This window comes from Stegodyphus dumicola, chromosome 6 (assembly GCF_044657685.1).
Source record: "Stegodyphus dumicola isolate Sdum_Otavi_A_Nest chromosome 6, ASM4465768v1".
Taxonomy (NCBI): Eukaryota; Metazoa; Arthropoda; class Arachnida; order Araneae; family Eresidae; genus Stegodyphus; species Stegodyphus dumicola.
Genome location: NC_140773.1, coordinates 135,560,667 through 135,572,810, shown reverse-complemented (window position 1 = coordinate 135,572,810; position 12,144 = coordinate 135,560,667). Strand labels below are relative to the sequence as shown.

General features: G+C 29.6%; 1 protein-coding gene across 4 annotated transcripts in view; it reads left to right on the top strand.

The window, feature by feature from the left end:
- Positions 1 to 12,144, top strand: part of LOC118201003 (eukaryotic elongation factor 2 kinase-like) — an 80,812-nt gene that overhangs the window by 43,413 nt on the left and 25,255 nt on the right. For all 4 annotated transcript variants that reach the window (XM_085818905.1, XM_085818902.1, XM_085818904.1 and 1 more), the window contains exons 5-6: positions 7,505 to 7,542; positions 8,258 to 8,429. In XM_085818905.1, coding sequence (XP_085675031.1) covers positions 7,505 to 7,542; positions 8,258 to 8,429 — 210 coding nt within the window. The remainder of the gene's footprint in view (positions 1 to 7,504; positions 7,543 to 8,257; positions 8,430 to 12,144) is intronic.

Genomic DNA, 12,144 nt, shown 5'->3' with positions numbered 1-12,144 from the left:
AAATGCATTAATTCCTTATTGAGGTTAGTATAAATTTAAAAATTACAAAAGATTAATGTAAGAAATGAATATATTAATTTTTTATTTTGACCTATTTGATCGATTAGTATTAATTATTATTAATAACAACCACATCTTTTGGTGAATGTGGTAAATAATACATAATAATAATATTGTTAGCAATTACTTCCTTTATTCAAAAACATTACTGTTCCAACATTAGTTACATACTTGCTTTATTCAGAAACATTGCCGTCAAATATTACTGTTCAAACATTACCATTCTAAAAAAAAACTCTGTTGTTGCCAATCCGACAAATACATTAAAAAAAAAAAAAAAGTTTAGATTCGGATATCCTGATTTTGTTCTGACCTTGGAACATTAAGAACTTATACTTAAAAAAAAAAATTAAATCTGTAATATTATAGTTTGATAGTCTTTAATTGTCATATAGATTCACCATCATTTTCTATTCTTTTTCCGTGTCCTAGTTTTAGTAATATGCGGTCTTTCACCTCTTCTAATTGAGTCACTCTATAGGTATCACTTCGTAAAACTTCTGTAACTACCAAATGCTCTTGATACTTTTGCTGTGTTTTGGTTGATTCTCTAGTTGATTTAGGTACTCTTCTCATAATTACTATTTCTCCTTGTTCGAATGTTAAAGAATTACTTTTCTTTTTGTCATAATTTGCTTTCATTTTCATCTACATATCTTCAATTCTTTTCTTTAACTTCTTCCTTCTTAGATACTCTCTTTTATCAGTAATTGCTTAGGAGATCTGTCTATTTCCTCATTTATCTTAGATTGCTTTACAGATGGATTTACATCTTCCCAAGGTTTATTTCGTTTTGCACCCGGTTGTCTTTTATTTTGTTTCCCAACAAACTTCTTTTCTTTTAATTTTGTTTCTTTACCAGCAAAATTATCTATTACAGTTTCTTTTTGTAAACTTTTTTCTTTCCCTGTATTAATCTTTTTCTCAAGTGTTGTAATTTTACAATTCTTGCTATATTTCTTAAGTTTTTCATTATAATTTTTTTCTTGAATTCTTTAATATCATTGATATCATCACTTCTAGTTTCTTCTTTAGGATATTTATTTTCTTTACTTGTATTCTGTTTAACGATTTTCTTTGAAGCCCTTTTCCTTTTCAGTGATTTTTACCTTTGGAATTAGTAACTTTTACAGTATTTGGATTTTCAAACTTTCCATCATAGTCCAGAGTTGCTGCCTTTTCATTGTTGTCAGCTGATTCTGGACAGGAATCTTCATCATTTAAATTAGAATTGTGTTATGATTCACTTTCATTTTTACAATTTTTAACTATTATTTTGCCATCTCTAAATATTTTTACTTTTTTGTTTGGCAAAGTGCTTAACTCTTCAGCTTCAACTAATTCTGCTACTTCCGCTCTATCGATACATTGATTCTCTTTCAAAATTAATTTTTGACTGCTGTAGTTAGTGACTGGTATCACTGTTTCTCCCTGTATTGCTTCCAATAATGAGCTCAACTCATCTTCCGATCCACTTATTAAAACATAATAAATTGCATGGTTGCATTTCATCTCCTACAATTAGAACTGTAATGTCCTTTCCTTTCACATTATCAATCTCTAAATTAACAATTAATTTTCCCAATGCTCTAGTGGCTGGTTTACTCTGGTTTCCAAAGCCAAACAATTCCTCCACATCAGGTTTTATTATAAGATTTAGTTTCTTAGCCACAGACTGTTTCAATAAACACGAATTAGAACCCATATCTATGATTGCAGTAATTTCTTCTCCATTATTGATGTGAGCATGCTTTAAATATACAGTTGGTGAAACACCTTAATTCTGATTCACGGATAAATTATTTTTAACATTTTTCAAGTCTGAACTCTTAGACGTACACTGTTTAAAAGTATGACTCATTTCATTACATTTCCTGCAAATAATTTCTTTTTTAGTTTGACGACAATCCGGCGCTATATGTCCATAATCATTATAATTGAAGCATTTCGGCTTACCCTTTTCATTGCGGATACCAGAATTATATTCCCTTCTCCTGTCGTCTATTTTATAAAATTTATCTTTCAAATTGTATTTATTATTGAAACTGTTTTTAAAAACCACTCTGAAATTACCATCTGCCTGCATAGAATCGTTAACTTTTCTGGTCTAACATACTGATTATAAGATCCCTCAGAAAATTTTGAACCAAATTTAGGCTTAGGATTATGTCTAAAAGTTTTTTTTTCTACTTAAAGTACTTTTATCCCTGCCCGAATATTTTCACATTCATCTAGTTTTTCAGCCAACTATTCAGGAATTATGAATTTAGACCAGTCATCAATGAAATGATCTCGTATAGCAGCGCAGACCTTTTTCTTTAATTAATCCATAATAATAAGTTGTTTTAAAGAGTGAAAATCTGTTACATTTAATCCAGCAAGCCACTCAACAAAATAATTTTTTAATTCAAACATGAAGTCTCTCCACATATTACGTAACGTTTTAATATTATCAACGAACTTTTGCTGAAACTGTTCAGGGCTTAACTTAAATTTTCTCAATAGCAGTTGTTTAACGTGCTTATAGTCGTTAGCTTTTTCTTCTGATTCACGGGTAATTAATTGAGTTATTTCATAAGGCAATAGACCCAACAGCTGAGAAACCCAATTTTGTTATTCTAACCCAATACATCATGCCTGTCTCTCAAATAAGACTAAATAAAAACATGTATTACCTTCATTCAAATCATACTTATGCATTAATTTACTCATATCACAAATATTACTTCTACTAACATTAGAAGGAATGGAATCATTTACATTACTACTTCTGATTTCCGCTTCTATTTTCAATTTTTCAGGTTGAAATGTTCTTTGCTTATCTCTTTCTAAAATTTCCATTTCAAATGCTCTTTGCTTATCTTTTTATAAAATTTCTAACTTTTCCCTGTCTAAATGATCACTTATAATTCTATCTAGCATTTGTTTAGTAAGTTCTTCGTTATAGTTTTTACTATTCAAAATCATATTCCTTAAGCCTATAATTTTAATATCAGAAGGGACATCTACATCAAATTCCAAGGCAAGTTCTTTTAAGTCACATTTCTTGCCCATTACCAAATAAGCCATCTTAGACTTCAATTTTCAAATGATAATACAAAGATTATACTTAAGTTCTTTCCGTTTAATACTTAAATATAACATAAACAGTTTATAAATGCACGTACCTTTCTACCTTCAGTTTTGGCGAGCTTCCGCATTCGGTTTAGGCTTAACGTACATTAAGGCAAAATGTTGTTAAATCCTAGGTAATAATTCTAGTTAATCCCACTTCTGAAAATGTTAGCAATTACTTCCATTATTCAAAAGCATTTCCGTCAAACATTAATTGTTAGATACTTGCTTTATTCAGAAACATTGCCATCAAACATTACCATTTAAAAAAAAACTCTGTTGTTGCCAATCGGGAAAATACATTTTTTTAAAACCCCATTTACAATATTAAATGGTAAATATTAATAATTACCAGTGAATTTTGGTCAGTGCAATTAATTAAGCATGATAGTTCAAAATCCCAATCTCTAATGCAATGTTTATGTCATGTGTTAGGAATTAAATAAAATTACATAATTAACATCTTTATTAGAAGTGAAATTTGGTCAATGTAAAAATGCTTTATAATAATGATTACTGTTATTTACAAGATACATTTGTTGTAAAATAAATTACATTACACACAATACCTTAGGATAACAAAAAGTGAAGACAAGTTACATTACAAATCCGATATTATTACATTTTTAACAAATCATTTATTTTGGAAGAGTTTGTATGGCATTTAGAGTTATGAAGAGATTTTAACTTTTTACATTTTAAGCAATTTGATTTTAGTTGCTTGTGCAGTTGCACTCTTGAAATCCTTGATAACATAAATTAAAATTTTTATGACCACATTCTGTTTGACTTCAGTATCTGGAACTTCATTGGCATAAATAAAACCTTCTTTGAAGACAGTAAAATCATTCCTTGTGTAGGGTTTGTTAAAATGCAGTGTTTTTGTGCGTGGTTTATATGAATTTTGATTTGTATTCGAAATAATAACAGCTATAATATTTTATGTCAGTCTTACCTCTCTCTTCCTCTAGTATTATTTTCCTGATATAATTGTAAGCCGAAAATGTAGCTACGATAACTGTAACATTTTTTTGTTTCTGTTTACTTAAGTGACTGCTTAACAGTGCATTGAGCATCTTGAATATTTTTTGATACTTCATCAAGTACAAAAAAAGAGTCTTCTTGATTTCTTCATAATTTTATCTTTCAACATCAGTGAAATGTTTTGCTTCTGTTTTCAATCTTGAGTCTTTTCTATTTCAGAATTATGTTCTCCTTCTATTTGCCTAGCATTTCTGTTTTCAATCATTAGTCTTTTCTATTTCAGAATTATGTTCTCCTTCTATTTGCCTAGCATTTTTGTTTTTGATTGGGCATGCGATAGTTATTACTTCCAAATCTTCGCTTGAATCCCCTAGTTTCACATTCATATTGTCATCATTCTTTGCACCTATATCGTGATCTTCAGTTGAGATTACATCTGAATTTTGGCATTATTATAAGAAAGATTTCTTAATACAGCAAAATATTCTTCACTTGTAATATCTGACCCCCAGGTAGGTTCTTAAACTTACTTTAGTTTTATCTTAGTTTAGCTAAATCTAGCTGCCTATGGATTGTGAGCTATACCAGAATGATACACTATATTTTTCGTAAACTGAATGACTTTATTTCTTCTCATCATGTTTTGTTTCAAGCCATGTATGTAATATCTTTTCAGTGTGTTGGTTTACATTTTCAGTTAGCCTTGTGATTTTCTACATATTTCCATGAACAGTTGAGTTCATTCCACATTCCACAAACTTCTTAATTTTGTTAGCAAATTCTTGATTATTGCCATTATGGAAGATGTGCAGTGATCCAAATTTTGTGAACACATCTAGTAAATGAACGACTACCCCTCCTTGTTTTTTAACACTTCTAACTGAATACTTTTCATTTAGTGATCATGATAAACCTTTATTAAGTTAAAACTCTCCTGTCCACATGTGATAGCATATTAATGAGATCAACTTGATACTGCAAATTAAGTTCACTGCTTTGAATTGATTTGACAAGACCTTTTCTCAGAATGCTTTATTTCTTTTCGCAATGTTCACAAAGGTTTAAAAATATCTTTGCAATTTCTATTGTAGTTGTTCTTATACTTTTTCTTAAACTTTTTCATCATTCTGTTTTGCCCGCTGTGGCCAGTTATAATATGAATCTCATGAATTCCTTAAACATTCTCTGTAAAAGTATAATACTTCGGTCTTTTCAACTGGCACACTGAGTGTTTTAGCACCATCAATATCATATCATGATAATCATTGATAAAAATTTGATAATTTTTTTAAAGTCTTCTCTTTGCTTTCCTTAACTTTAACCCTCCTACCTCCAAAAATGCTGAATTGTACTTTTTTAATTCAGCATAATAACTGGCAAGTTTTCCTCAATTTAAACATGTCGAAATGACCATAAAAATGGAACTTTATGGCTTTTGTATCATCATCCATTGTGTGCTTAACTTAGTGAACACTTAACTTAGTAACTTAACTTAGTAACAGTAAACTTAGTGAAAATTTCAAAGTAATTATGAATTTCATAACAAGTGAATTTTAAAATAATGCCAAAATGATACTATGCAGTACATAGAATAATTAAAATGTCAAGCGCAAAGTATTTGTAAGCATCCTGAAAATAAACAGTCAACTGATTTTGTCTACTTGTTGCCAACAGAAAAAACAAGCTCATGCTTTTGCAACAGCTATCATAAACATACATAATGGCAAATCTTCAAACTAAACATGTTGAAAATTATTATATTTACCATTCATTGTTGAAAATTATTAATAATAGTTGGTTTATGTGATAAATTCTCGTAAATTATTCATTTTAACTGGTTTATTTTATTATTATTTATAATAACCGATTAACCACATTGATCATTATATATGTTTTGACCAGACTGCTAGCGTATGAAGGAAATTATAAAATAGTTGATTTACTGTAGTGTGGTAATTGCAATCTGTAAATTATAAAACTTGGCATTTGTGGGTAGATAACCTTTCTAAAGTACTCTATTTATTATCTTGCTTTTTGTTTTAAGAAGCAACTTTGATTGGGGATTAACTGATCGTAATTTTTAAAAAGCTAAACATATGCATGAGAAGTCTTAAATCTATAATTTATTTCATAATATTGTAGAGTTCTTTAATCTAAAATTTTATATTAATTAAAATATAAATTATTAACTTTTTCCTTTTTGAAAAAAATTATATGGATAATCATACAGTATGCGCCCTTTAATTAGTTATTTATTTCTTACATGGCAGTGCTAAAACACTATTCTTAAATTCGAACATACTATAAAATGGTAGGAAGAGAAATAATTAAAACAACAAACCATTTTAGTACCATTGTCTAAAAAATAACTACCATATTTGCCGACATACAAGACACACTTTTTTTCTTTGAAAACAGGTCTGAAAAACAGGGTGTGTCTGATACATTACTGTGTCTTATGCGTCAATGCTCAGTTTTTGATTACATTCATTTCTGAAAATTTCCTCTATTGAGAATTATGCAATTTTTTTCTTGTTTCCTTGTGGAGTGGGAGAATATTACAGTTACGTTTAGTTCAGTGAAGAAACCTGCCCTACTAGTATGGGATCAGTTTCGTTCTCACAGAACAGAAAATGTTAAAAATGAACTGTGTGGATTTTGATGAAGATTAAAAGGTGTTGTTTCCCAGATAGATTGATTTGCAGAAAGTATTCCTTTGTATTTGTATTACTTTATATTTAAAATACTGTAAATTCATTACAATGATCAGTAATAAAATTTTATCCTTCAAAAATGTGTATAAAAATGGGTAATTAGGTAATTAAAAGTGGTTGATCGCATACTACATAATTACCATTATAGGTATTAAACTTACAGGTATAAGAGGTAGATAGCCCTCGAGTACATTGCCATATTTAAAATAAACCAAAAGGTATAGGTGTAAGTGGAAGGAGACACCAGAATTTCACCATTAGTTGTACAGATATAGTCTCTTCTTGCTAACAGTGCACCTCTGCCCCAATTGTGAAGGACATCCCAGTGAGCAGTCCAAGGGTCTTAAATTTTTATTAAAATTTAATTACTAATTTTCATAGTAATTCAGCATATAAACATTTATGCAAAAACAAATGTACCAGTTTCACTCTGTAAGATTAACTGCCTAATGTTCATACGTATTAAGTAGTTGATACATAAGTTATAAGAATTATTCGACTGTTTTTCCTGACTGTTTATCGCTATTGCTATTTATTTATAATATTTTATTGCATGAATAATCAAATCATAATGCAGCAGTAATCAGATGCTCAAAAATATAAAACATTTGGTCTGTACATTTCTCTTCTAGCCCTTTGGTCATGGTGCCATGAGATCTTGTTACAGACTGTAAGTATATGATTAAATTCTATTTTCAAGTAAAATTATTTTTTTCAAATTTTTTAGTGTAATGTAAAGTATTTTAGTTTTTTTATAAAAAATTCCTTCTTTAAAATAAAGAATTGAAAATGTTAATTAATTAAGAAATATAAATTTTTATAATTATGAATAGTTTGTATTATGCAATTATCCTCCAGTAATTACTTTATAATACTTGACTATTTATTTGATGATGATATAATAAGTAATCATTAATTCTTACCAATAATTACTTTTTTAAGATTAATATTTTATTATCGATAACTCTTGTAGAATTTAATGTGATTATACGAGATAATCTCTATTTTTCTAAAATTCTATATGTAATTAAATGTATATATTAAAAAACTAAATAAATAATTCTGGAAGTTTTTTTATTCAAATTAAATTTTATTTGGAGCAAATCTATATTATTCATATCACCCATTTATGTGTGAAAGTTTTAATGATTTGCAGTTGCTTTTTTTTTTTCTGCAAACTAAGTCTTTATCTGATGTTGAAAAAATATCCTCATTGTATCATTTAATATACTAATTGCATCATACTACATTATCACTAACTACTTACATAAACTTTTCAGTTGAGTTTTTTTTTTTTTTTTTTTTAAATTTTGCTTACCTTTAAATAGTATGCTATTTTTATAATTAATAGGAACTTACCAAACTATTTATTTTTCAACAAACAGGAAAAAGTTATCAACTTTCTGCCATCGTCAGAACTGGCGCACTGCTTCCAATTATGTAGCAAAACGTTACATGGAAGACGTTGATCGAAATGTGTATTTTGAAGATGTAAAACTTCAGATTGATGCAAAACTTTGGGGAGAAGAATACAACCGACACAATCCACCTAAAAAAGTATAACTTGTTCTTTTCATTTTATTTGTCTATAAGTTATTCTAAAACCCTTTAGTCTAGAATCACAGCATTTTTTATAAAATTATTTTTGAAATAAAACTGTATTATATATGTATCATTCATTTGCATATATTTTTTTGTAAAAAATGTGTAAGACATGCTATGTACAGAGAATCAGCGTTTTTAAGCTTATTGAAATTTAAAGTCTTTTTAATCACTGTAATTTTGGGTAGATAAGCCGCCATGACATTGCACGCATGATAATTGATAGAAAAAAAAGTTCATTGACTCACTCGCACAATTGTATACGACACCAAAACATGGCACTTACTATATATTTATTAAGTAGTTTTTTTTTTCATTTTAATGTAATCATTATTTATAACATTTGTGACAACTATAAAAAGTAATATGTAAATAAATAAAAAATAAGCATCTTACTTTGAAATTGCCACAAATGAACTCTGCTGATTTCCAATAGACATTTTCTTTATGGGTTAGGTAAACTTTGCTTATCACTGTGAATTATCATAATATAAAAAATAAATGAATACATTAAATAATCAAACAGAATTCTATAATTAAAATGAACTACATTTATTTATACAAAACCTTCAAAATCCAATTCATCCGTATCAGAATTAAATAAACTTGACAAATGAACATCAAGATCACTTTCACCAGGCAGCCTCCTTATATGAAGCTTTTCTTATCGTTCCAGAATTTGTGGAGGATTGAAGCCCGCTTTACATCTATTCTTCCTACTGCTTTCATAGTTTGTGCTGAAAGTTCTAGCGATGGTGAGATCCACTGGCTGTAAATTTTTGTAAGCCCACCTAGTATCACTGAGACATTGCTGCTAATTTTTTTTTCTTCAGATTTTGCTGTACCCACTAAATGGGATCACACTGAATCTAGAGCGCCAAGTCCCTGAAGTTGCAAAAAAGCACCTTTCATTTATCGATAAATTTCTTTGAGGCAAAGCAACATTACTTCTTCGCACACCCAGCCTTTTTTGTTGATGCAAATAGTAACCTCCTTAGAGAGGTTTCTTTTTGGAATTGTGTTTCTTTTGAAAATTATCAAAGGGGTTTGTTCAAAGGCTCCATTGGCGATACATCTGAAAAGACTGGTAAAAGAAGTCTTTTTATTCCCAGTTGTTAACACAGGAATAGTTATTTTCACTTGTTGAAAGAACAGTTCTGCTCAGAGGACAGTCGAAAGTAACGGGCCCTTCATCCATATTAATTATTTTCTCTGAATTCAAATTTTGTTGTGTACTCTATAAAAGCTATCCTTTTTTTTTGTTTTCAAACCATTCCCTAAGAAGCTTTTACCAAAGTGTTGTTTTGGTCCTGACATAATTTCTTTCGTTTCATAAATCTGAAACACGAAGACACTGATAATCCCTTTTCTCTGCTCTGTTGTTCATTTCTCTAATTCTGTTCCAAAACAGGCCAGGATATGATGCCAGTATGACAAGATCTTTTATTCTTAGGCATTTTATTTAATTCTTGCTTGGATTTCCACCTCCAGATGCATCTTTGGTCAACTTGAAATCCTGTAGCCGCAATGTAGTTTCCAATTTCTTCAGCTTTTCCCCTGTCAAAAGCTTAAAGGGAGCTGTATAGCTTTTTCTTCAAGTAAAAGCCATAATAGTAATAATAATAATTTAAAAAAATTAAACGAGCATGAGTGGTAAAATAAACAGTACAACAAGTAAGAAATATGCAAGCCACGAAGCAGTGAGACATTGGCAAACTTAGCGCAGAACTTGCTGAATTAAAAGTTCTTGTGGCCTGCTAATAAAAGATGGTCGTAGGCAAATGCAGATAAAATTGTGGAGTTCAGCAGAAAGTACAAGGATAATGGTGTCTTTACACTGAAAGTTAGAGTTTCACACAAATTCGAATTGTTGCATTGCCATACTGCAACCTGAGTGCTTGCGTCAGGCTAAAATGTTGCAGTGGATTCTACATGAGTCGTTTCACTTGTGCATAAACTAGAAGTTTTAAAGATAGAAAAACAATAAAATTCCTTCAGCTACACCACAGAGCTAAATTTTCAACCTTTTAAACACTTATAAGCTGTGGCTTATCTACCCGAAATTATGAAACTTAGTAAAGATGATTTTTTTTAATGCAATATAAAGGGCTGGGGGATTGTAGAAGTGCAGAAGAGAATGAAATTTTTATTATTTTATTTGAAACATTCTCAAAAGTAATTGCATTTTTTTAATATTTTTTTTTATTTCCCATTTAATCTTCATACATTTTTGCAAAAAATATTGCAATGGAAGATTCTTAATAGAGACAACTTGCTTAAGCCTTTGTTCATGAAACATTAGTGCATGGAGTTGGTAAGTATTTTCACAAATTAAATTTTTAAAAATTAAACAATGGTTAAAAAGGAAACAGAAGTTTTACAGGTAATCAGAGGAATCTACTTAGATTGAAAGTGATTCATAACTTTTTTATTAATTGGTACATTTATATCAGATTTATCATATTTTACTGTTAACTGCTGACTTCATGTGAATTCTTTTCTTTTGAAACACTTTTGTTCAAAAATAAATATGTTTCAGCATAACTATTTATTTTACTGTGTACAGAATATATATAAGTATTATGGTGCTTATTCATATATTTATTTTAAAAATGAGCACTGGTAAAATTGCTCCCACACTAATAAATTTCCTCTGACAAAGAGAGGTATGAAAGAGACTCTGAAATAGGTTTCTGATTTATATTGTGTGGAAAATGACCATAAGTGGTATAGTTAGTCTTGTTTAGTTAGTCTTGTTGTAGTTAAGTTAGTATAGTTAGTTAGTATAGTTAGTCTTGTTGTAGTTAAGTGGTATAGTTAGTCTGTCTTGTTTATATGAAATTCTTCCTGCCTGTGGTAGTTTTGTTCCAAGTGTATGGTGCTTATGAGTTAAAAAAGCATGAATTTAATATTTATGTCATACAGCTGATAACATGTAGCATAATATACTGAGGAAAGCTTAATTTAACTCTTGATTCACTTTCCCATTCTTGGTCAAAGAAAGTGTAGTCTTGTTTATGATATATTTCAATGTAATTTATACTATGTATTTCAATGTATTATTATTATTTATGATATTCTTCCATTTCTGTGTGACATTTTCAGTATTATTTATGCATATGTCAAATGTTTATTGCATAAAAATTAATAGTAAGGATGTGCGGTGGACCACATAGAAATAAGTAAATCGTGTGTGCAGTCCCCGCAATTCACTGCTCCCAGCCTTTATGATTTGTCACAGGACATATTTTTGACATCGCAGAGACATAACTTCATGACTAGTGTCAGAAGATTTTAACGTTCTGCATCGTGTCTTTCGTCAAAGCCTCTCGATTTCAGCAGGGCTGACAAAACAATGATCTGATTTTCCCTCTGATATCTTTCTGGATATAACGAATTGGAGGATGTAAAGTGTGTATAAGGAAGCATGGCTAAGGAAGGATTAATATCAATAGGCATAAAAATGAGGAGGCGTAGCTAATTCAGTCTGAAAATTTTCGCCATAGGAGTAACATCAGAAGAACTTTCCTGAACTCTTGACTAGAGAGACCTACGATGCTCTTGAGCTCTTGACTAGAGAGAACTTTGTTAGCAGACTCCTCACACTACGAGGACTATAATTCATTTTAATACTTATCTGTGCTATCTATGAATTATATATATGTATTTG